Raw genomic sequence first — 20979 nt, 5'->3', positions numbered from 1 at the left:
CAGCTTATGAATAGAGATTTCTATGCGTACCTACAAGTTCGGCATTGGTATAATGAAATAACTCAAAATCAAAATGGACAATGGCTTCACCCTGGTATAAGAATGGGCCTGTTCCTATATAAAGCTGGAAAACACTCCAGTAGTTACTGGTATAGACTGATATTAGTACAGGTAGGGGAAGCCAATCTTGCAAGAATCCATGACAAATGGTCTCGTGATATCCAAACAGTAGATATTGCCCAGATGAAACTTAGTATAACAGCGGTCGAACGAGCTACTCTATCGGCTGCCTGGCGCGAATCACATTTTAAAATTTTAAATCGTATATATATATATATCCCCTGCAGATATAAATAAATGGTATGGCCAATCATCAAATCTGTGTCCAAGATGTAGCTCTGCCGTGGCTGACCTGTTCCACATGTTTTGGAGTTGTCCAAGAATCCTGCAATTTTGGAGACAGGTACAGTTTTGGTTGAATAGATTGCTAACTGTTCAAATCACTCTACTGCCAGCCAATATTTTCTTTCTAGTAAATCCTACTCCCTATACACATAACGTAAGTTTCATTAATACTGTAATCTTGGGCGCCAGATATCTTATCTTGAAAAACTAGAAGGCTAACCGACCACCAACAATCAATAATTTAACATACTTACTTTATTCACAATACATAATTGAACAGACGGACAATGTTAATAATGGACCCCAGTAACAACTCACCTTTGCTAAAAAATGGCTAGATTTCATTCAAAACTACAGACATACTTCATAATTTTTTATTTTATTTTTTTTATTTTTTTTCCCTCTTCTCCCTCCCCCCTTCCTTCTCCTTGCCCACCTACCCACCCAATCCCTACCCCCCCACGCCACTCCATGAGTGGACAGGTATCGATCTAATGCTACTGATATGTAGTTATGTATTTGCTCACCTGGTAACTGCTTAAATCAACTTGCAAGTCTAGAGACTTTTCTAAGGTTCTTTTGACACAATACTAGGTCATGTGTTTATGAATAACCTGAGGGAAATTTATTATATGAAATTTTATTTTATTAAGAATATATGTTATTGTATTTAGGAAACGTCTTACCAACATTGCTGACGTTGTAAAAGATGTTGTATATGGGTAATGACTATTCCAAATGATTATGATACTTGAATCTGTTTCGATAACATAGAAAATAGATAGTATGAATTCTGCTCATTGTTGTGTTTAGTAATTCTGTTGTGATAATTAATGTTTTGCTTTTTGAACATACTATGTCAATCTGTAACTGGCTGTTATTCTTTTTGGTTTTCCCTCAATAAATAGAAATTAAAAAAAAAAAAAAAAAGAAACTATATTCACCTGCATTTTTTAAATTGTATTCTAATACCACCCGCAGGAAAAATTTCTGGGGTTACCCCTGTCCACACAGTAGAAACATTTTGTATAAACAGATAATTTACATCACTACAGCTGAAGGATTCCTATTTGGATAAGTCAAATTTATTAACAGAATGTTCAAATTATGATAATTTAAATGAAAAGGGACATTAAACACTTTGAGATGGTAAAATAAAATGATAAATCATGTGTGTATATATAAACTTGCAATATACTTTCATTATTTAATTTGCCCCTTTTTCCTGTAATTAAATTCTGAAATTGTGAGCTTTTCAGTTCCTGTTAGAAATGGAAGTGCAGAACACTGTTATATTCTACACAGCCATTGGCTGCACACTCTAGTGACCTATTTATTACTGTCTCTAATTGGTCACAGCAGAGAAGGTAACCTAAGTTACAACATGGCAGCTCCCATTGTTTTATAGACACTAAAACTTTACACCTATTTTGTCACTATTTAAACAGCTAATTTAAAAACTTTTAAAAATACATCTACATGTTATTCTCAGACTAATCTTTTTTTGACTGCATCAATCTGTCTAGCATTTATTTAGTGTTTAATGTCCCTCATCTACAGAAAGTTTTGTCACACGCTTATGTCAATATATCAAATATAGGGTCATAAAGTAACATTTTCTTTTATGAATTTAAGCATGACATTTTAATATATTTTTATCAAACCAAAAAAGGATGTTTATTTGATTAAAAAATAGACATGTTGTTTATTCTTCTGCCTATGGCGTATGTCACTGTTCATGAATAGAATTGTGGGTCTGTTCTTTATTAACCAATGAGATTCTATCCCACCTTCTAGGTGTGCACAAACAGACAGCCTGTTAGTTTTAGCTTTAGATTTAAGGGACATTGTGCTCTAGTATATTATCTCCTTCAATGTGTTCCCAATAATAATTTTATCTGCTTGAGTGTATTAAATTGTTTACAAATATCCTGTTTACCTTTATTTTGTTATTTGAAATAGCTCATTTGCTTTATCCCACCTATACTGACAATTTACTTAGAAAAACTATGTAAACAAAAAGGTTTAGATAAAATAATGCTCCTAGGGGGCCTGTGGAGAGAGGTACTACAATGATCATTTTCAATTGTTCTCTCTAAGTATTTGCTTTTGAGAAATCAGTGATAAATAAGATAATGAGGACTTTATGTAAATAATTAGACAGATAAGATAAGGTCTGTTCTCCCTGCAAGCTCAGCCCATTATATTGGTTTGTGGTTTTAATTATTTTAAACAACTATTTAATATACAAAAATAAATCTAAACAATCAATTTTCCATATATTTTATACCTTGCAGTTAGGGACATAAATTGCAAAAAGAAAATCCTTTTCTTTTTCTTCATTTCTTTGTGTTTAACCCCTGCAATGGCATTCAAATCAGCTCCAGAGCAGAAATGCACTGCTGGGAGCTAGCTGAACATATCTGATGAGCCAATGATAAGCGTCATATGTGTGCAGCTACTAATCAACAGCTAACTCCCAGTAGTGCATTGCTGCCCCCTGAGCCTACCTAGATATGCTTTTCAGCAAAGGATACCAAGAGAATGAAGCAAGTTAGATCATACAGGGAGTGCAGAATTATTAGGCAAGTTGTATTTTTGAGGATTAATTTTATTATTGAACAACAACCATGTTCTCAATGAACCCAAAAAACTCATTAATATCAAAGCTGAATATTTTTGGAAGTAGTTTTTAGTTTGTTTTTAGTTTTAGCTATTTTAGGGGGATATCTGTGTGTGCAGGTGACTATTACTGTGCATAATTATTAGGCAACTTAACAAAAAACAAATATATACCCATTTCAATTATTTATTTTTACCAGTGAAACCAATATAACATCTCAACATTCACGAATATACATTTCTGACATTCAAAAACAAAACAAAAACAAGTCAGTGACCAATATAGCCACCTTTCTTTGCAAGGACACTCAAAAGCCTGCCATCCATGGATTCTGCCAGTGTTTTGATCTGTTCACCATCAACATTGCGTGCAGCAGCAACCACAGCCTCCCAGACACTGTTCAGAGAGGTGTACTGTTTTCCCTCCTTGTAAATCTCACATTTGATGATGGACCACAGGTTCTCAATGGGGTTCAGATCAGGTGAACAAGGAGGCCATGTCATTAGATTTTCTTCTTTTATACCCTTTCTTGCCAGCCACGCTGTGGAGTACTTGGACGCGTGTGATGGAGCATTGTCCTGCATGAAAATCATGTTTTTCTTGAAGGATGCAGACTTCTTCCTGTACCACTGCTTGAAGAAGGTGTCTTCCAGAAACTGGCAGAAGGACTGGGAGTTGAGCTTGACTCCATCCTCAACCCGAAAAGGCCCCACAAGCTCATCTTTGATGATACCAGCCCAAACCAGTACTCCACCTCCACCTTGCTGGCATCTGAGTCGGACTGGAGCTCTCTGCCCTTTACCAATCCAGCCACGGGCCCATCCATCTGGCCCATCAAGACTCACTCTCATTTCATCAGTCCATAAAACGTTAGAAAAATCAGTCTTGAGATATTTCTTGGCCCAGTCTTGACGTTTCAGCTTGTGTGTCTTGTTCAGTGGTGGTCGTCTTTCAGCCTTTCTTACCTTGGCCATGTCTCTGAGTATTGCACACCTTGTGCTTTTGGGCACTCCAGTGATGTTGCAGCTCTGAAATATGGCCAAACTGGTGGCAAGTGGCATCTTGGCAGCTGCACGCTTGACTTTTCTCAGTTCATGGGCAGTTATTTTGCGCCTTGGTTTTTCCACACGCTTCTTGCGACCCTGTTGACTATTTTGAATGAAACACTTGATTGTTCGATGATCACGCTTCAGAAGCTTTGCAATTTTAAGAGTGCTGCATCCCTCTGCAAGATATCTCACTATTTTTGACTTTTCTGAGCCTGTCAAGTCCTTCTTTTGACCCATTTTGCCAAAGGAAAGGAAGTTGCCTAATAATTATGCACACCTGATATAGGGTGTTGATGTCATTAGACCACACCCCTTCTCATTACAGAGATGCACATCACCTAATATGCTTAATTGGTAGTAGGCTTTCGAGCCTATACAGCTTGGAGTAAGACAACATGCATAAAGAGGATGATGTGGTCAAAATACTCATTTGCCTAATAATTCTGCACTCCCTGTAGAGGTAAACTGAAAAGTTTCTTAAAACTGCATATTCTATCTGAATCATGAAAGTTTCATTTTGACTGTTACTTCCCTTTAACCTTTTTCACTATTTATTTTTCTGTTCAAGGAACCAAGTACATTAATCCATTTGTTTGTGAATTAATCCATTTGTTTGTGATTTCTGGTATTTGTTTTCATTGGGTTTTGTACAGAAATGTACAGCAGAGAGCAGGAAACACAGCTCTGCATATAAGTGCCAATGTAGTGTGTGTACGGTGGGGGGGAACAATATCAGTAACAATAACAATTAAAGGGACATAAAATAAATATCTATATAAAATTAAATATAAAGGCCTAGATTACAAGTGGAGCGCAAAATTGTGCTTTCGCGTGCGCGATATTTGCGCTCCACTCAGTAATACCAGTGCACCTAGATGTGCGCTGGTATTACAAATTAAGTGCCATGCAAATGCGACCTCGTGTTCGCATTGCCTGGAAGCTTTGCGCTCTTGAGAGCACGCTTCAATAGACTCCAATGGGAGCCTCGTTCTGATGCCGTGAGACACGGCAAAGAACCTAGTGCAGGGCAGGGGGTAAGCCGCGCAGCGTTGGGCAGCAAATTAAAAATATATATGCATATGACTATATATATATATATTTATGTGTTAATCTTTCAGTTACATATGAACGCTCCAGTGTGATATATTCTTTTTGGATAAACTCCACACTTGCTCTGGACATGTAAGCGGGGCTGGGGCTCTGTGAAGGAAAGGAGTGGGTTATCGCGGCTCTCCAGCGTACTTAGGTAAGTATTTAGAACTTTTCACCTGTAACAGTGAAAAATGTACATTTATTTAACAAAATCGAATCTAAATGTTCAAAATACGTGCACGTCTGGTAATTTCTGATGTTCATACCTTGAGAATTAGCAGCAATATCCTATATAATAAAAGGCCAGGTATGTTTGTCTGACACAGTCATGCGCAGTAGAGACTGCGCGAGACAAACATACCGTCGCGAGAATAGAATAAACCGCAGTATTAAGGAAAATGTAGCAGCGAGCACTACAAATTGTTAGAAACAGGAAGATTTAAATGAGAAAGGAAAGAAGGAGATGGGAGATAAAAGGGCATAATGCCTCTGTATATTTCTTTGCTTACACATTTTGCCCTATGTACACAGGCTTTAACACTAGTTTCTGGTATATAGAAAGCACATACTACACAAAAAAACAATGCAAAATAAAGATGTGGGGGGATACAGATAGGCGATACATGAGATACGTTTATATTTTTAAAATCCCTTTTTTATTTCCACGTTTTTGTTGTTGTTTCAGTAATAATTTGAGTTGTATAGATTGGTTAACGGCTCACCTTGTGTAATTCTCTCATTATCCATCCTGGCAATGCCTGACGATTCTTTGTGAACTGAAGCTGTTGCTGTGATTTGTTTGCTGTCATCTACAACACAACACATAGTTACTGCAGTTGCTTTAAAAAAAAACTAGGTGATGTCCCATTGCCTACTTCTCAGAGCTCAGTTACAAAGCACTGCACAAAGGCCAAATCAGCAACAAAATAAGGTCAGTGAGTAAATAGGTTCCAGAGAATGAAATAATGCCAAACTATATCCATTACAAATTAAAGGGACATGAAACCCAGAATTTTTCTTTCACTAATCTTGTGACTACTATCCAAATGATTTACGCTGCATTATTTCAGTGACCAGTTCTTTATTTACAACGACCCAGCCTTCCCTTAAAAGGAGATGAAACCCAAATGGTTTAAAATGGTATGCTCTATCTGAATCATGGAATAAACAATTTACCAATTTACTTAAAGGGACACTGAACCCAAAAAAAGTCTTTCATGATTCAGATAGAGCATGCAATTTTAAGCAACTTTCTAATTTACTTCTATTATCAATTTTTCTTCATTCTCTTTATATCTTTATTTGAAAAAGAAGGCATCTAAGCTAAGGAGCCAGCACATTTTTTGGTTCAGAACCATGGACAGCACTTGTTTATTGGTGCTGTCCAATCAGCAAGGACAACCCAGTACGTTCATCAAAAATGGGCCGGCATCTAAACTAAAATTCAAGTAAATTAGAAAGTTGTTTAAAATTGCTGCTCTATCTGAATCATAAAATAAAAAATTTGGGTTCAGTGTCCCTTTAAATTAACAAATTTTCTTTGTTTTCTTTGTATCCTTTGTTGAAAAGGCAGCAATGTGCTACTGGTAACTAGCGAGCCAATAACAAAAGGCATATATGTGCAGCCACCAATCAGCAGCTAGCTCCTAGTAAGAACACTGCTGCTTCTGAGCCTACCTAGGTACAGTATGCTTTCCAAGAAAGGAAATGAAGTAAAGTTGTTTAAAATGGAATGCTCTATATGAATCCTGAAAATGCATTTTTTACTTTACTGTCCCATTAAAAAGAACATTTTTATTATTCCCTTTTTTATTTATTTTTAAACTAACATTATTGTAAAAAATAAATCTACATATTATTCTAAGGCTAATATTTGCTTTGAATACATAATTAAATCCTATTTGTTCCTTTGTTTACATTGCCATACGAAACTTTAGAGGAAGTCATTGTGAAATTTTGGCAACACTGAAAATAATAATTTTTCTCCCTTACAGACTTATCCTCGAGGCTCAGAAATAGATAGAATTTTGAAGTGACATAAAGTGTAATAAGGAAATGCTGGCCACATTATCATACTGCTATATTGCTTGCCCATACCTGTGTGTTTAACACCTGCAAAGCAAGGCAATACACTACTAAATAGACTTGTACGTGGAGAAAAAAAATTATTTGGTTCGTTTTCAAATCGATTCGAATTCGGATACATTCAAATTCATTTGTTTCGAATTCGAATAAATTTGGATGTATTTGGATGTATTCGGTTTGGATTCGATTTGTAAATTCAGAAGTTCGGTATGTGTTAGGTGGGATGTGTTGTGTATTAGACTAGTATTATGTACTGTAATATTAGGTGCAACCCATAGCAGAGTGATATAACCTAATATACTGTACAATACTAGTGTAATTGTGATTAGTCCATGGCCATCCGAATGTAACGAATAAATCCAAACTAATTCTGATTTATTCCTTAGTTTCAGTGCTACAGTAATTCGGAAATTTGCATCGATCCGAAGCTCCGAATTTGACAAATTCGTCCGAATTTCGATTCGGAACGAAACGCACATTGTCTACTACTGATTCTTAATCAAACATAGGCCAGTGAGCCAGTCACAAACAGCATATGTGTGTAGCTGACAAACACAGGTTATGTTCAGCTCCGGAGCAGAAGATCATTATTGATCTTGAGCCGACTTTAAAGGGACATGAAACTCTAAAAAATGATCTCTTGATTAATTTAGATAATACAATTTTAAACAACTTTACAATTTACTTCTATTATCTAATTTGTTTTATTGTTTAGATATCCTTTGTTAAAGAAATAGCAATGCACATGGGTCAGCCAATCACACAAGGCATAAATGTGCAGCCACCAATAAGAAGCTACTGAGCCTAGTTAGATATGATTTTCAACAAATTATATAAAGAGAATGAAGCACATTAGACAATGGAAGTGAATTGGAAAGTTGTTTAAAATTGCATGCTCTTTAAATCATGAAAGGGAAAAATTTGGGTTTCATGTCCCTTTAACTATGTGTTTAACCCCATCTACTGGGGTTAGTTAGTTATATAGTTATAGACAAGGTATAGTTTAATAAAGAAATGCTCTAAGGCGCTACACCATTTCATTATTGCATTTTTTGCGCTTTAACAATATTTGTGACCTGCCATGTAGCATAGTTTGTATATCATGTGTTATGTAATCTAGATTCTTGGGGCCACAATATGTCAGTAAATATTAAATTGAAAGAAGGATCTACCCCTAAATCTGTAAAATACAAATTCATATTACATGTCCTTGTGTAATAAAACAAAGATCAAACATAGGAAAATATACAAATTGAATAGAATATATTTTTACTTCTGAAACATAAATGACATGATGGATAAGAATATTAAATGAAGTAATCTATTAAAGTCTTATAAGTCTTTATAAAGTAGTAAGGAATACAGAATAGTATTAATACATTACCTGAAACACTGCAAAACAATTGTCACAGCACTGTATAAACTAGATACAGCTCCAGACTGATTATGCTCTCACACTGGGAAAGAGTTAAAAAAAAAAACATTTTCTCACAACTAAAGCTCCCAACATTTGTGGCTGAGTATAAAGACCTCACTCAGCAGGTTAAGAGGGGCTGTTGCTGTTTTGTGTTGGGAGGGGCTGGGTCATGGGGGGTAATGGGCAGGAATGAGGGCATGTCTGAATGGTTTGTGGGTGTGTCTAGGTTGTCTGTGGGTGGGGCTGAAGAACTTATGGCTGTCTCAGAGGGGCAGTGGAACAGAGCTGAGAATTAGGGACTGTCCTTAAATAGGAAGAGTTTGGAGGTCTGCAACTGACAGTTACACTAACCAATCAGTAAGCAAAAAAAGGCCATTGCGGTTGCTGATGGTTGGCTCCTGCAGCATAATATTATCTTTTTTGCATTGCCTGCAATCTCTCTGTGACACTGAGTGTATTTTAATGTGAATTCTGATGTTAGAGGAGGCAGACAAGCTCTATGCACATACCAGAGCTCCTATATTTTTGTGGGACTCGTCCCTACTGTCACTTCAGCTACCCTATATATGTCACAATTTTAGTGAAGCTATTGTCAATATAAACGTGTCCATAAAAACCCTGATATCACCCTAAACTGCTTTATCTGTAGCTACAGACCCATCCAACCATGCACAATGACAATCATTTGACTCATTCCCACAACCCAGCCATCCAACCAAACACATAGACAATGCCAACTCATCCTCTGTGCCACTCAGCCATGCCCACTGACCACCAAAAGAAAGACTATGCCAAGTGAGCCTCTGTGCCATTCAGCCATGCCCACTGACCACCAACAGAAAGACTATGCTAACTCAGCCTACTTGCCATTCAGTCATGCCCACTGACCAACAACAGAAAGACTATCCCAGCTCAGCCTCTGTGCTACTCAGCCATGCCCACTGACTACCAACAGAACGACTATGCCAAGTTAGCCTCTCTGCCACTCAGCAATGCCCACTGACCACCAACAGAAAGACTATGCCAACTCAGCCTCTGTGCCATTCAGCCATGCCCACTGACCTCCAACAGAAAGACTATGCCAACTCAGCCTCTGTGCCATTCAGCCATGCCAACTGACCACCAACAGAAAGACTATGCCAACTCAGCCTCTGTGCAACCCAGTTATGTCCCCAGTCTTCCCTGACTCCCACCATTTCCAAGGTTGTCCTCAGTGCTCTACCCACATCTCCCATCCTTGCAGTATTGGATGTGAAATAAAAAAATAGTGTATGACATAGCAAACTATGATATCAGATCCTTGCTCCTTGTCATCTTGTGAAAATCTGTTTCTTCTGTGACAGACTGGGATGGCCGAGGTCCGACAGTTTGACACACCATGTGATATTTGTGTGGTCACAGGTAAGCTAGTGCCCCAGGCCTATTGATGTGCTCATAAATGTGTATGTAAAAAAAACCTGCTTTTCCTCAAAGATCAAGGGTAAAAGCTGAACAACCCAATTTAAAATGTGTACATCATCTATCCAAGTATGCAGGTCTCCTAGGGGAAGGCTACAATTGCTGCTTCAACACATTTATCTGAGAATCTTAGTAAAAACTAATATGGCAAAGAAATACAAAGATATTTTTGTATTCCATATGTAATTCTAAAAGTCCAGCAATCTCCAGAGGTTTTTGTATCCCCTGGTCTATGTAATTCTAAAAATCCAGGAATCTCCAGAGGTTTTTGTATCCCCTGGTCTATGTAATTCTAAAAATCCAGGAATCTCCAGAGGTTTTTGTATCCCCTGGTCTATGTAATCCTGAGAAACCAAGAATCTCCAGATGTTTTTGTATCCCCTATTTAATCCTGAAAAAATCAGGAATCTCTTCATCATGTAACTGAAAGAAGTGTGTGTGGATAGCTCGCCATAGCTATCTGTAAAAGGAAATTAAATTCATGAAAATAATGGAGCATAGCAAGTTGTTTATTCATAGGATGATTTGTAGCTAGACAAGGAAAGTGTATGTATATGTATGTATGTGTGTATGGTGTGTGCGTAGATGTGAATGTGTGTTTGTAATTGTGTGTTTATGTGTCTGTGCTTATGTGTGTGGCTATGCCTATATGCATATGTGTATGTTCATGTATGCATATGTGTTTGTGTTTATGTGCATGTGTGTGTATGTGTATGCATGTGTGTGTGTATGTGTGTTTGTGCATGTGTATGCATGTGTATGTGCATGTGTGTGTATGAATGTGCATGTGTGTGTATGCATGTGCATGTGTGTGTGTGTGTGTATGTGCATGTGTATGTGCATGTTTGTGCATGTATGCGTGTATATATGTGTGTTTATGTGTGTGTGTCTCTGTTTGTATGTGCATGTATGTGTATATTTGCATGCATGTGTGTGTATGTATGTGCATTTGTGTGTGTATGTATGTGCATGTTTGTGTCTGTATATCTGCATGTGTGTGTATGTGTATGTATGTACATGTGTGTGTATGTGTATGTATGTGCATGTGTGTATCTGTGTATCTGCATGTGTGTGTATATGTGCATGTATGTGTGTTTATGTATATATATGTATTTGTATGTATGTGTGTGCATGCATGTGTGTTTATGTGTGTGTGTCTGTGTGTATGTGCATGTATGTGTATAGATGCATGCATGTGTGTATATGCATGTGTGTATGTATGTGCATGTGTGTGTATGTGTATGTATGTGCTTGTATGTGTATGTATGTGCATGTTTGTGCATGTATGTGTGTATATCTAAGTGTGTTTATGTGGCTGTGTCTCTGTGTGTATGTGCATGTATGTGTATATCTGCATGCATGTGTGTGTATGTGTATGTATGTGCATGTGCGTGTGTATGTATGTGTATATCTGCATGCATGTGTGTGTATGTGTATGTATGTGCATGTGTGTGTATGTATGTGCATGTGTGTGTGTGTATGTATGTGTATGTATGTGCATTTATGTGTGTTTATGTATATATATATATATATATATATATATATATATATATATGTATTTGTATTTATGTGTGTGCATGCATGTGTGTTTATGTGTGTGTATGTGTATGTATGTGTGTATATCTATGTGTGTTTGTGTGTGTGTCTCTGTGTGTATGTGCATGTATGTGTATATCTGTGTGTATGTGTATGCATGTGTGTGTATGTGTATGCATATATGTGTGTTTATGTATATATATATATATATATATATATATATATATATACATATATATGTATTTGTATTTATGTGTGTGCATGCATGTGTGTTTATGTGTGTCTGTGTGTGTGTCTGTGTGTATGTGCATGTGTGTGTATGTATGTGTGTTTATATATATATATCTATTTGTAATTATGTCTGTTTATGTGTGTGTGTCTGTGTGTATGTGCATGTATGTGTATAGCTGCATGCATGTGTGTATATGCATGTGTATGTGTGTGTATGTATGTGCATGTGTGTGTTTATATGTATGTGCATGTGTGTGTATATATGTGCATGTGTGTGTTTATATGTATGTGCATGTTTGTGCATGTATGTGTGTATATCTACGTGTGTTTATGTGTGTGTGTGTCTGTGTGTATGTGCATGTATGTGTGTATATCTATGTGTCTTTATGTGTGTGTCTGTGTGTAAATGCATGTTTGTGTATATCTGCATGCATGTGTGTTTATGTATGTGTGTGTATGTGCATGTTTGTGCATGTATGTGTGTATATCTATGTGTGTTTATGTGTGTGTCTGTGTGTATGTGCATGTATGTGTATATATGCATGCATGTGTGTGTGTATGTGCATGTGTCTGCATGTATGTGTATTTATGTATATACTGTGTGTGTGTGTGTATATATATATATATATATATTTGTATTTATGTGTGTGTGTGTGTCTGTGTGTATGTGCATGTTTGTGTATATCTGCATGCATGTGTGTGTATGTGCATGTGTGTGTGTATGTGCATGTGTGTGTGTATGTGCATGTGTCTGCATGTATGTGTGTATATCTATGTGTGTTTATGTGTGTGTCTGTGTGTATGTGCATGTTTGTGTATATCTGCATGCATGTGTGTGTATGTGCATGTGTGTGTGTATGTGCATGTGTCTGCATGTATGTGTATTTATGTATATACTGTGTGTATATATATATATATATATATATATATATTTGTATTTATGTGTGTGTGTGTCTGTGTGTATGTGCATGTTTGTGTATGTCTGCATGCATGTGTGTTTATGTATGTGTGTGTGTGTGTGTTGGGGTTGAAGAAGCTCTAAAATGTTGCTCATTTGAAGTTGCTTTATATAGAAGTACATTTTTTCTTTAAAAAGAACAATTTTTAAATTTGCTTAACAGTCCTTAAAGTGGAAGAAAACCAATATCTTGTGTGGCCCCAATTGTTAAGGATTGACACTACTTCCTATTTTATTCCAGGGCTTGTCAATTTTTCTGATCCAGGGAGCAACTAGAATTTGACCCTGGCTACTAATTCTATTAATTATTCTACACATATCTATATAAAAAATGCATGGCTCCTAAAAATTGTGACGTTATTGCCAATTACCCAGTGTGATATACATTCTGGGAACAGCACTTCCTTTCCTTATGCTACAAGCTTGCTATCCTATGGACAGATAGTGTGTGACAATCAAAACTTCCTGTGTCTCCTAGGTAACCGACAACATCTAATTACACTTTTATGAAGTCTTCTGTCCAAGGGTTTGTTGTAGATGTTGTAGCTAAGCAATATTCATTCTACAATGAGCACAGAATTCTATTAACCTTAATCACCTAATTAACATAGATACGGTCGCAACACCTAGGACTGCCAATTGAAAACATATTTAATTAGTAGGAATTCTGTTTATCTTCAATAATCATTATGTAAACTGGGATTGTTTATATAGTGGCTTATACAGAGGGCTGCAATGCATTCTTCATATTGTAACATAAACAAATGTTTATATTTATGTTAAATATTGTTATAACTTACTACAGTAGAAATACAGGTTGCAATTATATGTCATTTTGTTTAAAAATATGTTACAATATATTTTAATGCAAGAGCTACAGTTGTTTAATATAGTGAGATGCAATGTTGTTAGAATGCACAGTGTCTTTAATGTGTGTGATTAAATAACGAATAATGTACTTTAAAAACACGCACAAAACATTAAATATGGTGAATTTTTGTTTCATGATTTAGGTAGAACATACATTTTTAAACAACTTTCCAGTTTACTTCTATTATCAAATTTGTTTCATTCTCTTGGTTTCATTTGTTGAAGGAGCAGCAATGCACTACTGGTTTCTAACTGAACACATGGGCGAGCCAATAACAATCGGTATATATATGCAGCCACCAATCAGCAGCTAGAACCTAGGTTATTTGATGCTTTTGAGCTTACCCAGATAAACCTTTCCGCAAAGGATAACAAGAGAAGGAAGCAAATTGATTAATAGAAGTTAATTGGAAAGTTGTTTAGAATGATATGCTCTGTCTAAATCATGAATGTCTAATTATGACTTTACTGTCCCTTTAACTGCTCAATATCCTTATATAAAAATTGAGCTTTTAGCAGCATATTTTGGCCAAAGTATGAAAGCTCATCTACCCATGTACTTGTCACAAACACACACAGATCACATGACACACACTTGCCTACACAAACCTATACATACACACATATACTGGTTCATACATACATACACACACACCTACACAAACCTATACATACACACATATGCTGGTACATACATGCACACACACCTACACAAACCTATACATACACCCATATACTGGTACATACATGCACACACACCTACACATACACACATATACTGGTACATACATACACTCACCTATACATACACACATATACTGGTACATACATGCACACACACCTACACAAACCTATACATACACACATATGCTGGTACATACATGCACACACACCTACACAAACCTATACATACACACATATACTGGTACATACATACATACACACACACCTACACAAACCTATACATACACACATATACTGGTACATACATACATACACACACACCTACACAAACCTATACATACACACATATACTGGTACATACATACATACACACACACCTACACAAACCTATACATACACACATATACTGGTACATACATACATACACACACACCTACACAAACCTATACATACACACATATGCTGGTACATACATACATACACACACACCTACACAAACCTATACATACACACATATACTGGTACATACATACATACATACACACACACCTACACAAACCTATACATACACACATATACTGGTACATACATACATACACACACACCTACACAAACCTATACATACACACATATGCTGGTACATACATGCACACACACCTACACAAACCTATACATACACACATATACTGGTACATACATACATACACACACACCTACACAAACCTATACATACACACATATGCTGGTACATACATGCACACACACCTACACAAACCTATACATACACACATATACTGGTACATACATACACACACCTATACATACACCCATATACTGGTACATACATGCACACACACCTACACAAACACACACAATTGCCCATACATACACATACCTATACATACTTACATACACACAGACCTGAACATAAACACACCATTGTACATACACACACCCACACATACCTATACATACATTCACACACCTATACATACACACAGACACATACATACAAATACCTATACAAAGACATACACATAAACACACACACATACATATAAACACAAATAACGACACACCTATACATACACATACACATATGCACACTCTTGTACATGCATACGCACATTGACAAACACACCTATACATATACACATGCCTACAAACACACAAACATGCATATACATACCTATAAATACACACACCTATTCATACACACACACCCCTATATACATACAAACACACCTATACATACACACATAGACATCTATACATACACACACCTATACACACACACCTACAGTATATGTACACACACACATCTACACATACACACACACTTATATACATACACACACACCTATACATACACACATTTACATTATACATACACACACACCTATACATACACACATAGACATCTATTCATACACACACCTATACATACACACATAGACATCTATTCATACACACACCTATACATACACACATTTACATTATACATACACACACACACACCTATACATACACACATTTACATATATACATACACACACCTATGCATACACACATAGACATCTATACATACACACACACCTATACATACACACATTTACATATATACATACACACACCCAAGGGTGTTAAGTGAACTTAGCACTGTTATAGACAAACCTTTACTCTTAATTTTTCAAGACTCATTATCCTCAGGCATGGTACCCCAGGATTGGCGTAAAGCTGATGTGGTGCCACTCTTCAAAAAGGGAAGCAGGGGTGATCCAGGAAGCTATAGACCAGTTAGTCTGACATCAATAGTGGGGAAGATATTTGAAGGGATTATAAGGGATTATATTGATGAGCATATTCGTGTAAACAAGATTATGAGTTCTAATCAGCATGGCTTTAGGAGAAATAGATCATGTCAAACTAATCTAATTAGATTCTACGAGGAAGTAAGTAAAAATACAGATAAAGGGGAATCAGTTGATGTGATATACTTAGATTTTGCAAAGGCATTTGATACAGTGCCACATGAGAGATTAATGCACAAAATTAAGGGACTGGGAATAGCTGAAAATGTTAGCTCATGGATAAATAACTGGATAAAAGATAGGGAGCAACGAGTAGTAGTAAATGGATCATACTCAGATTGGACAAAGGTAATCAGTGGCGTCCCCCAAGGATCAGTACTGGGCCCTGTTCTTTTTAATATTTTTATAAATGACTTGGAGCAAGGATTAAATAGCGACATCTCTATTTTTGCAGATGATACTAAGTTAAGTAAGGTCATTAGGTCAGAGCAGGACGAACTCTCTTTACAAAGGGATTTGCTAAAATTAGAACTATGGGCAAGTGAATGGAAAATGAGATTTAATACGGAAAAATGTAAGGTCCTACATTTTGGAAGTAAAAATAAGCAGGCTACGTATTTTTTAAATGAGACAAGTCTTAGCCAAACACAGGAGGAAAGGGATTTGGGAGTAGTAATAGATAACAAGCTAAAGATGAGTGCACAATGCAGGGCAGCGGCTTCAAAGGCTAATAAGATACTAGCATGTATTAAAAGAGGCATTGATTCAAGGGAGGAAAGCATAATTCTGTCATTATATAAAGCCCTGGTAAGACCTCACCTTGAGTTTGGAGTGCAGTTCTGGGGACCGATTGCTAAAAAAGATATTGCAGAACTAGAAAAAGTTCAGAGAAGGGCCACAAAGCTAATAAGGGGATTGGAGAAATTAACCTATGAGGAGAGGCTAACCAAACTGGGTCTGTTCTCTTTAGAAAAAAGGCGCTTGAGAGGTGACATGATTACTTTATATAAATATATTCAAGGCCCATATACAGAGATGGCAGAAGCTCTTTTTATTCCAAGAAAATTGTTTCTGACAAGAGGTCATAATTTAAGGTTGGAGGAAAGGAGATTTAATCTCCTGCAACGGAAACGTTTTTTCACTTTAAGAGCAATAAAATTGTGGAACTCATTACCAAAGGAGGTAGTGAATGCCAATACCATAGATACATTTAAAAATAGTCTGGATAAATTTCTGTATATAAAAAAAATTCATGGATATGATTGCTAGTATTAAATGGGTCACATTTTAATGGGGTTATTTAAGCTTAACTGGAGCTTTTTGTAAGTATTTTAGATTTGTATAGGTTGAACTCGATGGACTTCAGTCTTTTTTCAACCTTATCTACTATGTTACTATGTTACACACCTATACATACACACATAGACATCTATACATACACACACACCTATACATACACACATTTACATATATACATACACACACACCTATACATACACACATTTACATTATACATACACACACACCTATACATACACACATTTACATATATACATACACACACACCTATACATACACACAGACATCTATACATACACACACACCTATACATACACACATATACATCTATACATACATACACACACACACATAGACATCTATACATACACACAGAGACATACATACATACACACACACCTATACATACACACATAGACATCTATACATACACACACCTATACATACACACACCTATACATACACACATAGACATCTATACATACACACACCTATACATACACACATAGACATCTATACATACACACACCTATACATACACACATTTACATTATACATACACACACACCTATACATACACACATACCTATACATACACACATAGACATCTATTCATACACACACCTATACATACACACATTTACATTATACATACACACACACATATACATACACACATTGACATCTATACATACACACACACCTATACATACACACATATACATCTATACATACACACATAGACATCTATTCATACACACACCTATACATACACACATTTACATTATACATACACACACACATATACATACACACATAGACATCTATACATACACACACACCTATACATACACACATATACATCTATACATACACACATAGACATCTATTCATACACACACCTATACATACACACATTTACATTATACATACACACACACATATACATACACACATAGACATCTATACATACACACACACCTATACATACACACATATACATCTATACATACATACACACACACATAGACATCTATACATACACACAGAGACATACATACATACACACAGAGACATACATACACACACCTATACATACACACATTTACATTATACATACACACACACATATACATACACACATAGACATCTATACATACACACACACCTATACATACACACATATACATCTATACATACATACACACACACATAGACATCTATACATACACACAGAGACATACATACATACACACAGAGACATACATACATACACACACCTATACATACACACAACCCCTTGTACATACACAAACACCATAGAGGTAAAATAGAATAAATAATATATATATATCTGTAACTGTGTTTGAGGGAATCCATTTGAAGACATGTCCTTTTGACATCAACAGTGGCATTTTTAGTTCCTGGGTGATGTTACACAATTAATTATACAAATTATTATTTAAAAAAAAATGTGTGACTCTGAGCAAACTACACACACCTGCAGGCTGCAAGTCGTGTGAGCTTCCCTCAGGGGTGCCTGGGCAACATCTCTTTCTCTCATTGTTGTTTTTTTTTTTGTGTAAAATCTTTATTAAAACTTGTCAGCTGACAATCTAATGTGCACAGTCAGTCTGACCTGCCCTGTCTTCTCACAGTCCCAGGTTTGCTGGGACATACTGCCATGAGGTTAGCGGCATGTTTGTGATTTAGTGGTAAAATAAAATCATTTACGTTTAATCAAAAATAATAGGGAATTCAAAAAGCAACTTTAAATCTGCCTAATTTTCAATGATATCATAGCTAACATAAACATGATAAACACACCATACATCACATGACATGTAATTAATGATGACATCATAGCTTATATAAACATGATCGGTGATGAACACACCATACATCACATGACATGTCATTAATGTTGACATCATAGCTTACATAAACATGATCGGTGATGAACACACCATACATCACATGACATGTCATTAATGATGACCTCATAGCTTACATAAACATGATCGGTGATGAACACACCATACATCACATGACATGTCATTAATGTTGACATCATAGCTTACATAAACATGATTGTTGATGACTACACCATACATCACATGACATGTCATTAATGATGACCTCATAGCTTACATAAACATGATCGGTGATGAACACACCATACATCACATGACATGTCATTAATGTTGACATCATAGCTTACATAAACATGATTGTTGATGACTACACCATACAGCCCATTACACGTAATTATTGATAACATCATAATTTACATAAACAGGATCAGTAATGATCACATCAAACTTAAAATATAGTCACTAATGACATAATTTTTTTTTCACTCCACTGAGAGAGGCTGGAATGTATTCTACTGCAGTTTGTATAACCCTGCTAAATGCTACACAAACATTGTTCAGAGCCTACCCCCAACTGTCCCGATTTTCGTGGGACAGTCCCGATTTTAGGGGTCTGTCCCCCTGTCCCGGGTTGCTAGCCATCTGTCCCGATTTATCCCATGCATAAATTTTTTTTTTTTTTTAAATTCTATTGGGCCCATACTCAGAAGCAGCTGGCTTTGCTCTCACAGGGTTAGATACCTGTTATATTCCCTGTGGAAAAGGAATGGTGTGTGAGTTAAGCAGGAGTAAGAAGGCTGTATACACTCTGAGCACGGGTAATGGTGACCTCTCTAACCTACCTCTGGTAGTGATGATGTCTAACCCCTGGTGATAATACTAGCATGCCTTCAGTTTTATACAATGAGCAGTGCTAATACCAGGGTAACGAACAGTGGCAGCCGCAGACTACCAGATAATGTGCTTGCCAACCCCAGGACCCCATACAATGAATTACAGATACCCATATATGATGTAGTGTGTGTGTCTATCTGTATCCATAACTGTGTGTGTGTATCTGTATTTATAAGTTTATGCTATGTAGTGTGTGTGTGTGTCTGCATGTATAAATGTAAGCTATGTAGTGTGTGTATGTGTATCTGCATGTATAAGTGTATATCTGCATGTATAAGTGTATGCTATGTAGTGTGTTTGTGTGTCTGCATGTATAAGTGTATATCTGCATGTATAAGTGTATGCTATGTAGTGTGTGTATGTGTCTCTGCATGTATAAGTGTATATCTGCATGTATAAGTGTATGCTATGTAGTGTGTGTGTGTGTCTGCATGTATAAGTGTATGCTGCATGTATAAATGTAAGCTATGTAGTGTGTCTATGTGTCTCTGCATGTATAAGTGTATATCTGCATGTATAAGTGTATGCTATGTAGTGTGTGTGTGTGTGTGTGCATGTATAAGTGTATGCTGCATGTATAAGTCTATGTTATGTAATGTGTGTGTGTGTATCTGCATGTATAAATGTATGTAGTGTCTGTGTATCTGCATGTGTAAAGTGCAGGAGCTAACCTGAATGGCCTCAATAAAAGAG

The 20979-nt window shown here is 36.3% G+C and overlaps 1 protein-coding gene across 1 annotated transcript in view; it reads right to left on the bottom strand.

The window, feature by feature from the left end:
• Positions 1-20979, bottom strand: part of TMC5 (transmembrane channel like 5) — a 197784-nt gene that overhangs the window by 110561 nt on the left and 66244 nt on the right. Inside the window, exon 5 of the mRNA XM_053694248.1 lies at positions 5892-5978. Coding sequence (XP_053550223.1) covers positions 5892-5978 — 87 coding nt within the window. The remainder of the gene's footprint in view (positions 1-5891; positions 5979-20979) is intronic.

This window comes from Bombina bombina, chromosome 11, assembly GCF_027579735.1.
Source record: "Bombina bombina isolate aBomBom1 chromosome 11, aBomBom1.pri, whole genome shotgun sequence".
In the NCBI taxonomy this organism is placed as follows: domain Eukaryota; kingdom Metazoa; phylum Chordata; class Amphibia; order Anura; family Bombinatoridae; genus Bombina; species Bombina bombina.
Note: the sequence above shows the minus strand (reverse complement) of the source record. Positions and strands in the feature narration are given on the sequence as shown.